At 42.1% G+C, this 14350-nt stretch overlaps 1 protein-coding gene across 2 annotated transcripts in view; it reads right to left on the bottom strand.

Annotated features, from left to right (window-relative positions):
* Nucleotides 1-14350, bottom strand: part of RNF216 (ring finger protein 216) — a 126409-nt gene that overhangs the window by 74610 nt on the left and 37449 nt on the right. For both annotated transcript variants that reach the window (XM_048866212.2, XM_075117589.1), the window contains 9 exons: nt 13541-13617; nt 8688-8790; nt 7709-7873; nt 6362-6476; nt 5911-6050; nt 4839-4889; nt 3564-3701; nt 2008-2156; nt 1421-1499 (listed from right to left, as the gene is read on the bottom strand). In XM_048866212.2, the coding sequence (XP_048722169.2) occupies nt 1421-1499; nt 2008-2156; nt 3564-3701; nt 4839-4889; nt 5911-6050; nt 6362-6476; nt 7709-7873; nt 8688-8790; nt 13541-13617 (1017 nt within the window). The remainder of the gene's footprint in view (nt 1-1420; nt 1500-2007; nt 2157-3563; nt 3702-4838; nt 4890-5910; nt 6051-6361; nt 6477-7708; nt 7874-8687; nt 8791-13540; nt 13618-14350) is intronic.

Here is a 14350-nt window from a genome sequence, read left to right as displayed (position 1 = left end):
GTGGACCTGTATGGTTCACTTTAAAAAAAAAAAAAAAAAAAAGAGGAGAGTTCTATTATTTTATCATGCAGTTTTAAAAACTGGTTGATTGTGCAAGTCATTGGTGCCATCTAGTGGTTCTCAGCCTTCCTTAGACCACATGTAAGGATGCTGTAGTTTTCACTTGGGCTAGCAGTACAATTTCTCAAATGTTAACCGGTTGACATTAGTTCAGTGGGTCTGTAGCTCCAGAATCCAAAAAGCAACTGCTGATCCTTCATCAGGCTAGTCTAGCTCTCAGCTTCACAATGCTGACAATAATGTAATAACTATTCTTAGCAATACAAGTTTCTCCAAAAAAAAACAAAATTAGACTTCCAGTACAAGATGAAAAGGAGTACTTGTGGCACCTTAGAGACTAACCATCATAGTAGGCAAATGGCCACATGAAATTTAGAATAAGAACTCTCAGTGGCTACAGTAGCTACAAGCATGAGTGCAACTCATTTAAGATAGGAGCTTCAGTGATACAGACCATCCCATAAGAGTCCCTGATATCGTGGCTTAGGGTAAGCAAGACTCATTAGGTATCAGAGCTTGGATACAGATACTACGTAGGTCTTAATTCACTGGCATCAGTGAGTTAGGAGGCACACTGAGAAAAAATTAAGTCCTACCATCAAGATTTCTACAGGCATTTAGCACTCAGAAAGTCTCTGGAAGAAACTAAATCCTATTTCTCTACAGAGCAGATGCAGCGGCAGTTCAGGGTTTCCCCATTCTGCTCTGCCAGCGTACCTCTCCTCTGACCTGGTGAGACTACCTCCATGGCTCATTCTCCATCACCCATTCAGTGGCTAAGCCCTTTGCCGAGATGGCAACAAGGGTGCTGATTAACGGGTTTTGTGAAGAGTATGTAAATTTCCAGTCCTTTGAGTGGACAGATTTCATATATGGTGAAATATATGCAGATGGTGACTTTCTGGCACTAACGAAGTCTGGATCCAGAGTGGTGACATCCAGCAACAATAAGAAGTGTCATTCTATGAGGGAATTTGATTTTGGCTTCCCCAGTTCTCTTAAAGTTTCATTACAGTTAGAATGGTCATAAAAACCAAATGACATTTTAAAAAGACCCTATGACCAGTCCATTTTAAACTCATGCTTAAGTATCTTGAGAGACATTACTGTGCAACCATCTCCTAAGCGGAGCGTACAGAGCAGGATTTAACCAAGTCTGTATTAACGATACCCTGAAATGCAGCCCTGCCTTTAGTCACGTGCCTTACCAGAAGGCCAACAGCCACCTTGGCAAGAATTCTCTCCCTCCACCACACCCATGTCACATGCACATTTCATACCGCTAGCAAAACAGAGCAGCCCTCAAGCGGTATACCTCAAAACTCTGAAAGAGACGACCAGGTAAATATCAGCCCTTTACCTTCCTGCAGCGAGGGTTGGGACAGCTGAACCGCTTCACATCGTTGTCCAGGAGCGCCGGGAAGTTACAGAAAGGACACCTACAGCACAAGAGAAGACAACATTAACATCCTATATTGAGTAACTCTGTTGCAACAACTCCACACGCCCCTTAACAAGGTAGTCAGCTATGGCCTGTCTGTCAAAAAAAAATTCAGTGACCTCAGCACTGTCTCTTTTCTTCCTACAGTTCTCTGATTGCAGCCCCTCTTTGTGTCCCAAAGATCACGTGCTCAGTGCTACTTCTAGACTATTTCACACAGAGGATTAGTGCAGAGCTGACAAACCATAAGAGATGCAACGCTCTGTTGATTCTGATCTGTTTCTACCGACCAAAGAAAGCTAGCGTCTATTAATAAAAATATTTAGGGGTAAAAGTCAGATATCTTAGTTACAGACAGCCTTTAAAAAAACCCAGCTGCCTTGTGATACCAAGCCAGCTAATGTTTTGGGCTATAGAACCAGAATCTACTGCAACACTAGGTGTCAAACTACCACTTGTTCATCCATTTCACAGCATTAACCCACTTTGACACGCTGGGAACCTACCTGACTAGCTCATCCGCACAGGCAGCAGCCACCTCTTCCTCAGCTTTCCGCTCATAGTATTTACACAGGATGTTCTCTGGGAGTACCTTCTCCAGCTCACTGGTTGGGAATGAACATGTGCAGCTCCCTTCCATGCAGCTGAGCTCTGACTACATTGGTGAAGGAAGAGAAGAAGAGACAAGGAAAGTTCATAAAACATAAAGGCATCACTCAATTCTACTGAATCAAGATTGATTCAACAGAACCGAGTGGTCTAAGACAACGAAAACGTTTGTATTGAAACTGACATTTCCAGATGTGACCACAGCAGATGACTGCATAAGTGCAGAGGTGGAAGGGGAACAGATAATAATATATCAGACAAGTGCCATATACCGTGTAAACACTCAGCTATCAAACATGGTCAAACACTTTGCACAGTGGCAATTTTCCCACAGAAGGTAGATCATTAATGGCAGAATTCACCCTTTTCCAATATTTTGAAATATTTCTCCCTTATGAACAGAACAGTGACATGGTTTTATAAGATAAAGCCTGCTAAGTGTATACTTCTGTTGTCGCATCCAAATCACAACCCCCGTGTGGACTTATTTTAAAAGTCACAGACATTCAACTATGCACTAGTGTTGCTATACCACTACACTGCAGTTCCTCCACTTCAAGCTGCATCATGAGACATGGTACATACTAATATCTATGAATGTAGAGATATTTAAAAGCTAAACAAAAAAATGGAATTGGAACACTACAAAGGAGAATCCCCTGAGTCTTCACTCCCTGCATGCCTCAGAGCAGCGGTTTTCAAACTTTTTGAGCTGATCCCCACTTTGAATTACAATTTTTGGTTGCACCCCCCCAACACAGACCAAAAAAAGAGGTGAGTCGGGGGTGGAGGCAGCACTTCCTACCCAAGCACTGAAGCCTGAGCCCCGCTGCAGGGGCCAAAGTCTGAGCCACCTGGCATTGCAGCTCGCCCCCTCTCCCTCCCACAAAGGTTCCTCCATGCCCCCTTAGGAGAGCGAACCCCACAGTTTGAAAACCTCTGCCTCAGAGTTCAAATCTTGAGTCCCAGCCACCAACCTACCCCACTGTGCAAAACTGGGTTACGGCTCTGGTTTGGAAGCAAAGACATAGGAAGAAAGTGAAAACACTGTTTTTCTTTTACTCACCCCATTGAGCCTGGCTACTGATACGGGCAACTGCACACTTTTGGGAAAAATGTTGCTTGAGAACCTTAATTCCGCTTGCTTAACTATGTAACCTTAACCATGCATTAACAATTTTTGTGCATTTAGCACTGCTAAGGAGAGTTTCAATTCAATTCAATGACAAAGATCCCTGTACGCAGTTGTTCGCTATCTGCAGGAGGGCAAGACAAATTTGGTTTTTTGCTACTAAAGTCTAAGTGTGTTCCACACGATAGAACACTTCATAAGACGTGCAGTTATACCAAGTTCACAAATTCCTCCAGCATACCTACATACTTCACACTATTGATTACATGAACCTACACATGCCTCCATCCACTTTTCATTCTCTCGTTGGGACACGCTTACCTTCCCAGAGCCAAAGACTGCCTCCTGAGCATATTTGATTAGGCACTCCTTGCAGAACAAGTGACCATCTGCACACTGTGTCAGTTCCTCAAATGCGAATTCCCCATAGCAACAACGACACTCGATCATCTGACCATCCTGCAACCATTAAAAAGATTAATTCCCCCACCATCCAACCCAAATAGCAACAGCAATAGGCTATTGCAAATATATAAATGAGACACCCATAAAATTAGCACGTGCGGTTGAGACACAACCTTACCACCCTGTCTGAGACTCCCAATAAGCTGAAAGTGGCATGAGCATTTCTAACAAGAATAGCTACAGTTTGTAACAGTCAAATAGTTGCTTTGTTTAGAGTTTAAATTCCCCAAGAAAGTTAAAAAACGGAAGTTCTAACTACTCTCTAACAGACTGCAATGTAGGACAAGCCATCGCTGTAGCCAATTACCAAACCCATGCACACTTTGGTGTATTTGCTAGTATGCCTAAGTGCTAAGAATGAGGGGATTTGAATGACAGAAGAATAAAAGTATCACTAGAGGGGAGGAAGGGAACAGAATGCACCGTTCACATTTGAAGACTAGGATTCAAGTTTAGTGGCCTGCAACTACCCCAAAGGATATTTATCCATATCACAGGTCAGGAATATGGTGCATTGGCAGCAGTGTTTTAGAAGAAGGGAAGCTTGCACAGTTCCTGTCTGTGATACGATGGCACTGATAACTAGGCATGGTCCCTTCCTTGTAAAGGCCAATATGCACTCCAAAGCTTAAAGGTAATGGATATTGAAAGGAAAAAGGTAATTCATAGCAGCTGAATAGAAGCCCAACCATCATCTCTCTTAATTGAAATGGAAAGGCTTAAGTTTTCAGATTTCAATAAGCCCCCCATAGCGAATGGAAGAGAAGCCTCTCCAAGAATAGCACATCTGTTTTAAATTGTCATAATGTGAGTAGCAATGGCAACCCTGATTACTAATCTACTGCAGTGCTGGCATGGCTAATCAGGTTATTAGCAGCAACCAAATGAGTTACTACAATTCATTACATGCATCAATACTGCCTTCCTGAACTCAGCTGTTGGTACCCTTTTCTAAAAGCCAGGCCAAACACACACACACACACACACACACACACTAGGGGTTTTGCCAGCTCAGCAAAAACAATCCTACAGCAAATGAATGGAGTATGTGAGACGCCAGACAAGTCAGCTTAGAAATAAGGGAGTAAATGCAAATACTTATTACAAAAATCAGGTGACAGAGCTACTGACCTTCTGATACTGCTCCTCGTTCATCTGCAGGGCAAGAAGGAAGTCTGCATGCTGACAAAGACATGTATGTGCATTTGTAATTATTGAACTAATAACGCTCCATTCCAGACACTAAACACTTTTATGTAATCTTAAGATTTAAAGCATCAGAAGTATGTTACACTTGACAGGCTGCCCACAAACTGCTCAACCTACCATTCCAATTCCAGTTACCTATCAAGCTATTTAAGACTCTGCTCTTAAACCCACCACTGCTATGAACCAGATTCCAGACAGTCAGCAAATTCAGGCTCTTGCAGACCCAATGGGCAGAGCAGATACCAGAGTGAAGGGCTTTTACAGAGATGATTGAGAGCATCTGCCTTGTTTTTAAAGGAACACCATCAATTTATATAAAGTTTTTAAAGCAATTCTTTCCCCAACAAGTCAGTGTGAAGATATAAACTCAGTCCTTTCCCAGAATATGAGCAGCAGAGGCAGTTTGTAGTAACGGGTGGCAGGTTTCTGCTTTGGCGGACTTGGGTTTGAGTTCTGCTTTTAGTTTCCATGTAGGTAGGCAGAGGAGTTCTACAGATAGATTGCCTTGTAGGCACAGCAGGCACCATGCTTGCTAATTATAGAGCTGTATTCACCAACTCCAAAGGAAGTCTTACCACTGGTATTGTGATGAAAGGAGGCACGTTACTGCCAAATGGAGGAGGTTTAAAGCTTACTAGGGCAGAGAATGAGCAGTCCTAGAACTCAAGGAGCAAAATCCAACCACACTTCTCCCCTGGCTTAAGGAGGGTCCAGAATGACATTTTAACTTCAGCTCAGCATCCCAAATCAAGTGAAAATGTGAGCTGTAAGGAGATTACTCTAGGCAGAAATGGTAGTTAGCTGCCTACGCATGTAATAAGCTCTGAATAGGTTGCTAGCTTGGCTAGTCCCAAGGTGCCAAACCACAGCTCATTTCTAAAAAGTCATGAATGGGAACTGGGAGGAGGAAGAATTGATATTCAGTGTTTTGTTCAGGTGTGTGTATTTATGCAGGAGACAGACAGACAATGAGGGCAATTCATGACAGTCTCACCTCTGCCATCTCTTTAATTTTCTGTTCATAGAACTCCTGCTCCAGTTGCACGGGTGGGAGAAGCGAGAGCCTGTCGTAGGACCTGTAGTGCCGTCTCTTGTTCTCCAAGAAGAACATCCGCTTCTCAATTTTCACGTCACCTAAAGCAGGATAAGAAGCAGGATGAGAATGGACTGGGCAGTGAGATCAAAGCTCAGGGTGTTTCCTTATCTATACCTGTGACACGACAGACCACTACTCATTATACAACTTCAGAGTTCAGAAGCAGTACTGTATCAAAAAGACATATTATTTATTCATGTATACCATCATATCTTCACATCTATACTAGACAATGGCAGAAAACATAGAGGTTTCAGGGTCAGAGCACCTAACAATGGTACCTTCTGTGGTGGGTAAGCTCTGCTTGCAAGATGCACACAGACTACCATAAACACCAGCTGCTGCTTACCTTGCTCAAATTTGAAATCAATGTAGGAAAACTGGTTCATTTCTTTCCTCCTTTTTCGCTTCCCACTGTTTTCCGGAGACAGCTCCTGCCATTTTTTGAGGGCATCAGAAAAGGCCTAAAAAAAAGAAAAGAAAAGAGGAAACAAGGAAAGAGGGATGTTAACACAATCGCTCCAGATAAGTCTCTACTACTCTTTGCAAGAAAACAAGAACTGTGTGCGTCCATTACAGCGCTAAAAATTCACAGGGCCTTCAAGTCTGACTTGAAGACAGGGCAGCAAAAGCCTCAGAAATAAGTCTGCTTCTCCTTCCTTCACTCATCCTACCACCGTAGAGACATGGGGCGATCACACTGTGTGGGAAACAGAGTGCTGTATTGTTCAGGTGCAGAGGAACGATATACAACCGCCCCTACAGTGCTAACTATAATGCTGCAATGCCAGTGCCCAGAACGTAGTGGGTGAGGTCTGTAACACATTCTGAAGAATGTTTTTGCGGGTAATCTGTGAAGATTTTAGGGCCATATCATGCTCTCTCTGAACTCAACTAGGAGCAAAACTTTTCTACTTAAGCATTAAGCTAGTCTAAGGGGTGAGGTGTTTAGTCTTATTTCAATGTTGTGGTATTAGATGGGGGGGGTCTAACAGTTTCAGACAAAACTGGTCACTAGCCAGCAACAACTTAGACTAGGCTAAGATAAATGTATTGCCCATTGAACTCACTTTCTTTGAGTTGTTCTGCAGTTCTGCTACATGGATATTCTTCTAAAAGGAAACTACCATGCAAGCTAAATCTAAGGGGGCCAGAATGGCTCAGCAGCCTCAACCAATTCTTTATAACCCAAGTTATTAGAAAAAGAATGAGTGAGGAGAGAGGGATCTCACACATCAGCTGTAAGTTACACAAGGGTCTGATCGCATCTGATTGTTACTCATCTAATTTAGGAGGTGACACTCCGTTATGTTTAAGTTGTGTTTGTATACAACTGACACGTTTGTCTTAAGATTTGGTTAGCATAGGCTCTACTGGCAATTACACCTCCTTTTGGCCATGAAGCCTGGAATATTCCTCGGGACAGGCTATGTTGTATCACCACTAACTAGACAGCACCCCCAATAACTCTGTATTCTGGGAGAAGCATAACAGCATCAGCAGCAGGATGGGATACTTCAGAAATTTCACAAAATCAGCCATTTCCTACCAGCCACTGATCTGAAGATCAATTGCACTCCAAATAAAGGAGCATTTTTAATACTAGCCGATGGTGCAAACAAAGGCACCATGCTTCCCCCTTCCAGCGCCAGGGATAGGCAGCCTTGGAAAGAAAAACAGAATCTGACTGAAGAACCTTTCGTGTGATTGCATAGTGTCCCTTGAGTTCATGTAGTGCCCACTTGATGTCCTGACTGCTTAGCATTTTGAAGTCGGCCATAAGGAGGTCAGCTGCTTGGATAAAGCATCGTTGATCAAGTGGGGCGAGTTTGGAAAAGTCAAAGTAATCCACTTTAGGCACCTGGAGAGAACATTAAAACAGGAGTTAATGCAAGCCTGACCTTTTAAAAATAAAAAGGTTTTCCTCTTTCAGCAGTGATGAGCGAACACTGGCAAGATCACACAGAACTAAACTGACTGTTCTGAGTGTGTGCACAGTTTGTGTAGAATTAGATTATTCTAATGATCAGTGGGTTCATCTGAGTAGGATTAAGATTTGCTCTGTTCTCAGAAGCATGAGACTTAATCTCTATGCCGACTAGCCCATGTATAACCATTTGAGATCTACTTAAATAAAAGGAAAGCAGCCAATGGGGAGACAAGGAACCTTTCCAGTTACTTTTGATGGAAATAAAGTGGGGAAATACACTGAAGCAGCTAGCCAGTCTAGTGGCTGAATGGCAGTGCTCCAATGCCACACGAGAAGAAGATTAGAATTTCAGTCTACTTCATACTCAAAGGAGCTAGGTATGCAGAAGCACTCCATATTAATATCAATCACCTACTGACGAGGATTGAAGGAGTTAGGGTACTTTCCATTTCTCCTTGATGGAAGGAGATTGCGTGTGGTGCAGTCTTGTACAGTACATTTGAAGGGATAAACTGGCAAGAACTAGGAATGCACAATACCCAATGGAAGAAAGCCCTTTGGAAGTCATTTTACAAGCATGCTTTGGATAGAATTACTTATATTACAGATATACCAAATGACCCCCAATCAGGGATCAGGGCTTCATTGCACAAACGTACCGAAAGGAAAAGCTTTTACTGAAAGCAGCCCAAATCAAATATGTTTGCTGGGATGCATATTAGATATGAAGACACTTCTCACTTGCCTTTGTCTCATCTTGGCTGGCGAGCAGGCTGCTATTGGGATTTAAAACCACTCTGCCTTCCTTCTTTGGATAATCTGGATTTTCCAGAAGAAAATTACAAAGTCTGCAAAGATAAGTGTAGTTACTTGTGGGTTTGTGAGCCCACATCCCTGCATACATTCTTAAATTTTAGAATGAAGTGGATTTTTTACCCACGAAAGCTTATGCCCAAATAAATCTTAGTCAGTCTTTATGGCGCCACCGGACTCCTCGTTGTTTTTGTGCATACAGACTAACACGGCTACCCCGATTTTCAAATTTAGCTTCTTCAAATTAAGAAGTTCTATGGATATGCTACAGCTGGGCACCACAGGCTAAAAGACGGCATTTCAGGTTAGAATAAACTACCGCCAGGATGATTTGAAAGACAAATCCACTCGCTTTTATTTATTGTTCAAACATTTGAACATTCTTTTACTTGACCCTGAAGTTCAGTTCACACAGATGAGTTAACATCATAATTATTTCCATACCAGAAAGGAGATGGCAAATATGACTTACGTCACTACATTTAAGGGCAGCTATGGCCAGAAAAGTGGCCATGTTAAATTAGGCACCTTCTTTCAAATCACTTTTGATTTCAAATAAAAAACATTTACTACTTTTTAATTTGCGCTTCATTGCAGAACTAACAGCACAGAGATTGAATAGGGAAGAGTAACAGCCACCATGCATGCAGCACAAGCGCAAACCCAGTGGTTGCTGTTTCAGCTAGTACAAAAACACCTTTTGAAAGTTTTGTTTTAAGATTAAAGAAATCCAAGAGCACAAGGTGTTGCACCAGCCCTGCACCAGCCTTTCCAAGCCGGAGATCTGTTTCAAATCTTGGTTTCTTCTCTGTTTCTGTGTGAGGACAGATGGAGGTTGGAGGATTTAACTATGTGTAAACTTGGTTTGAATGGAGGGTACATGCTCTGAACATGGGTTTCACTGCAATAAGGTTTAAGTCACACAGGCACTGTCTAGACCATGTTAGGAACTGGTTTAGCTACAACTGTTTAAGGCATATTTAAAATCTGTTTGTTTTAAAAATAAGCCACATACTTCACTCCAAGTCCAAGGCAGCAGAGGTTCTACTACTAGTGATCACGAATTTGGCAGATGAAAAAGTTTCAGTTTAGCTTAACTACAAGCTTTTGCTCAGAAAAGGCCACGGCAAACAGTCATCAGGGCATATACGTTGCCAGAGCTGTGAGGAGAAGATTTCAGAACCTATACCTAGAGAGGAGATGGGTTGTAGTGATCAGAGTAAAGAACTGTGAATCAGAACTCAATGACATATTGCCAGCTCTGTTACTGAGGTTATGACTATACTGTGGCAAAAGATGCATAGCATGGCTGTGGCCGGCCCAGGCCAGCTGACTTGGGCTTGCAAGACTGAGGCTGCAGGGCTATAAAACTGCAGTGTAGATGTTCAGGCTCAGCCTGGAGCCTGGCTCTGAGATTAGGGTAACCAGACAGCAAGCGTGAAAAAAACAGGACGGGGTGGGGTATAACAGGAGCCTATATAAGACAAAACCCCAAATACCGGGACCGTCCCTATAAAATCAGGACATCAGGTCACCCTATCTGAGATGCTCCCACCCCTCACGGGGTCTCGGAGCTCAGGCTCCAGGCCAAGCTCAATCATCGGTGCTGCAATTTATACTCCCGCAGCCAGAGCCAGCTGACCTGGGCTCTGAGACTCGGTGCCGCAAGTTTATCGCAGTGTAGACACACATGCCAAAACTAGCATGGCCAGTCAGAGTCACACAAACAGTTCCTTAGTCTCTCCATCCACACAATGGGATAAAACCTATCTCAGAGGTGCTCAGAGGAACAGTTAATGTTTGTAAAGCACAGAAATCTTTGAATGAAAGGTGCTAGATAACAGCCTAGATAACTAGATAACCAGCTAGATAACATTCTTCCTAGAGCCAGCCAATGCTAACAACTCACGTTTGCGATCAAAAGAGGGGCTTTTTTAAAAAAAGCCAGTTCAAATGCAACACTTTCCCACCCTCACAACACTGTTATTTTAGTCCAACTCTCACACTCAAAGCGAAGAGTTATATTAGGCACCGACATATTGACCAGAAAATAAGCTCAGTCAATCAAAAGTGTCCGCAAATGAAAATTTACGATATATGGTACCCTGCTAAGTGGGATGTTTACATTTTATCTTGTATGTCAGAGGACATTTTTTAATATGTCCGTCTTAGAAAACAGCTTCATGCCACGGCATTGTATACATTTGACAGCACTTGCCATTTTTTTAAAAACTGCTGATGTCCAGTGAAATGGAAATTTCACAGAGCTCAAGCCAGAGCAGCTGAAATGTAACAATTTTAATTGTGGAACAATCAGTTTACATTTTAATTATTCTGTCATTTGGGTGCCTAGAATTTTCAGCGAAGTTAACCTTCAATATGCCTAACAATTAGCTAAATGGGCCCCTCTATGCAGTGAGCATGCTGTAGTGTACCTGCACCAGAGGACATCAAGCCCATGAAGAGCCTTGTCATAGCCCAAATCTGGCCCCTCTTATTTATTACATTTCAGCTTGACATGCCATTGAGATGAAAGTAAGTAAGGCTGATCAGTGCTCTGACCTACTTATTCCAACACAAAAGATGTGATGACAACCCAAAAGATAGCTTATTAAAAGGAATAAAAATACAGGCAAGAAGCCTTTCTTGACCCGTCAGTCACCCATGCACTACAGAGCAGATATTTTTGAGTGCTTACTGGATAAACACCCACTCACCTCATTTGTCCTAGATCAATAGGGTCCTATAAGCTAAAATTGGAGTTTAACTCTATTGAACCCTTGCAGGATAATATGGGTAATTTGACTCAATGATAGGAGACTGATGGGGAAAGGATGCTTCAAAGCATGGATAGGAAAGTGAGAAATTAGTGGCTTCTATTAGGGAAGCCAAAGTCCCAAACTCTTGTCTCTGGTGGAGAGATCTTAAAGCACAAACAGCTATTGTGGCAGACTTGGAATTCTAGGACTATTATGTATTGAACATCCTAGGTTCATTGCTGACTGTCCTAATTATGGTTCCACATAACTTGTAGATTCATGCATCCTGATATTGTTCAATTAATTGTCTTGTTTAGCCAGGCAAGAACTATCCTCATATAAAAGATTGTGAACACTCCAGCTACTGACCATTATTTTCAATTTTTGCTTTGCTTACTAATCAGTTTTAACATGTTTTAGACTGTGAAAGGGCATCTTCAGGCCATACTGATAGGCTCTACGCTACAGACCCATGCTGATGAAGGAAAATACTTGGAGCCACTTTCTCTTCTTTCAAAATCCTGCAACTTATCCAGTTCTGCTGATACCAAGACATTAGACTCCTCAACTGCCTAGTTGTCAAGATTTCAGCAAGGAAATGAGGAAGAGGGTGGTGCTGCGTTAATGAAGTACATTGTTCTTTACTCAGTGTTCAGTGGCATTTTGATCCTACGGTGATCAAGAGAGATCTCAAATACAGTGTTTAACATAGAATAATTTTTCTGGAGCCACCAACGCAATTGGCAAAATAATTTAACAATCCTCGGACTGGTTTTACTTGCCAAAGTTTTGCTCAAGTTCTAGGCTACCAGCAACTGATATTTATGAAGTTAACACTATCAACCCAGGACATGTTAGTTTTGTCATGTATATAGAAAATATTTAGAGAAAAATCTAATAGGACATGCCACTGCAGTGTTACGGAAAACCGCATCAAAGCATCAGGTGGCGAGTCCAGGACATAGTGTCAGCTTTATAAGGAGTACATGTCCAGTTTGTCACAAGCTGGAGTGCAGGAACAAACAGGAAACTCTTTTCAAATCAGATAGGCAAAGGAAAGTCAAGCCCATCCACTGACATTTTTAAAGCAACAGGGGGAGGAAAGCTAGTAATACATCAGGACAGTCTGTAAATATTAAGGGTATAAACATGAAGGATGGAAAGAAACTATCTAAATGTCTATTTAGAAGCAATGGAATATATTTAAGGAACTACCAGCTTGAGGGAATGTAACAAAACATCTTCCTGAACATGAGATCCTGTAGGCTGCGGAGTATTTCCCAAGGGAAGGAATGGAAACCTCTGTGCCAGGACATTCAAAACCAGGCTGAATAATGTCCTAGAAAAATATTTTGCAGAGCACAATCCTGCATGACCTAATAAGACTTTTTAACTTTGTGATACTAAGAACATTCCAAAAGTGAGATGATACAAGGTACCAACATACTACTCAATTTTGCCAAGAACCCAGAAAAGTATTATTTTAAGCGCTACTTGTACCTGAAGGGGTATTTCTAACGTAGCGAGAGAGCTTTAGGCGTTCTGGAATAATTCAGTCTCCTTTGAGCAATGCTTTACAAAAAAAGTCATCTCTGTGCTTTACTGCAGCCGAGATACCTACCTGCATTTTTCTAGAAGTTTGTTAGCAATTAAACAACTCTAGCTGTGACACAGAAAGACTTGAATGAATAGAAAAGCTGAAGGCAGAATATTTTTCATATTACCAAGAATAAGGTTGGTGGAGCTAGAACGTAATGGCAGCCGGTTTTGCTGAGCAGGGACAATACCAGGAGTGGGGGAGGCTTTGTTTTCAAGAAGGGTTCTGTTACGATTAAGGAAGGATCTGTGCTTCTAGACACTCATGGCAATGCAGACTTCCTCCCCGGCACATTTTGAAGCAATATGACTAGGGTCAGGACAACAAATCTATGACTGTAGCCAACTTATTTGTTATTTCATGAACAAACAGTTCCATTAACCAATTTACTGCTATGTGAGAAGCTCGGACTCTCCGCTCCGTACTTACACATTTAGGTCATAACAGTTCTTGATGTGAATTAATTCCTCAACATACTCTTTCCTCACATCTGGGAATCTTGCTTCCTATGGTGGGAAAAGCAAGAGGTTTGTTATATTGGAAATTAAAGTAATAGAAAAAACCTAGCAGCAATATCAGTAGGAACAGAACATATATAACTTAGCTAGCTTGTCCCCTCCTTCAGGTGTCAGAGCATCTTCTATGAGAAAATTTAAGCTTAACCAGCCTGGAGAGTGGCAACTATAGAGTTTAGGTTCCCGCATTCACTATCTACTCACCACACCCACCCATCCCTTTGCACAAGAAGTTAGGCCAGCTACCCTTGGACACACTGGGGGGTAGTACTGAAGGAAGGCTCTATGAAGCAAGTGTAGCTATTGTTTAACAGTTTCCTGTCCTAAGTAGTTTAATCTTTTCTGCTAAGACACGCAACGCCCTGAAACACAATCAGTAAAAGGAGTGCACTCCAAGCACCCAGGTGTCTGTCAGTGCTAAGATAAACCAGAACTGAGAAGACCGAACATTTCTTATGGTTTTTGTACAAAGTTTTTCCAGCATTCTCCTTACAAAAGGCACCACCCTATCCCTGAAGGGATAGGGAGAGTAAACCTGATCATGTACAGCATTTTGACTTGCAAGACTGTAAAAAACCATAGTAGTTCAAGAACAAAAGTCAACTTTATGTCATATCCAAAGTTAAGCCCAAAGGGAACTGTGAAGAAGCACAAAGGGATCTCACAAAACCGTGTGACTGGGCAACAAAATGGAAGAAGAAATTCAGTGTTGATAAATGTAAAG

This window comes from Caretta caretta, chromosome 10 (assembly GCF_965140235.1).
Source record: "Caretta caretta isolate rCarCar2 chromosome 10, rCarCar1.hap1, whole genome shotgun sequence".
Taxonomy (NCBI): Eukaryota; Metazoa; Chordata; order Testudines; family Cheloniidae; genus Caretta; species Caretta caretta.
Note: the sequence above shows the minus strand (reverse complement) of the source record. Positions and strands in the feature narration are given on the sequence as shown.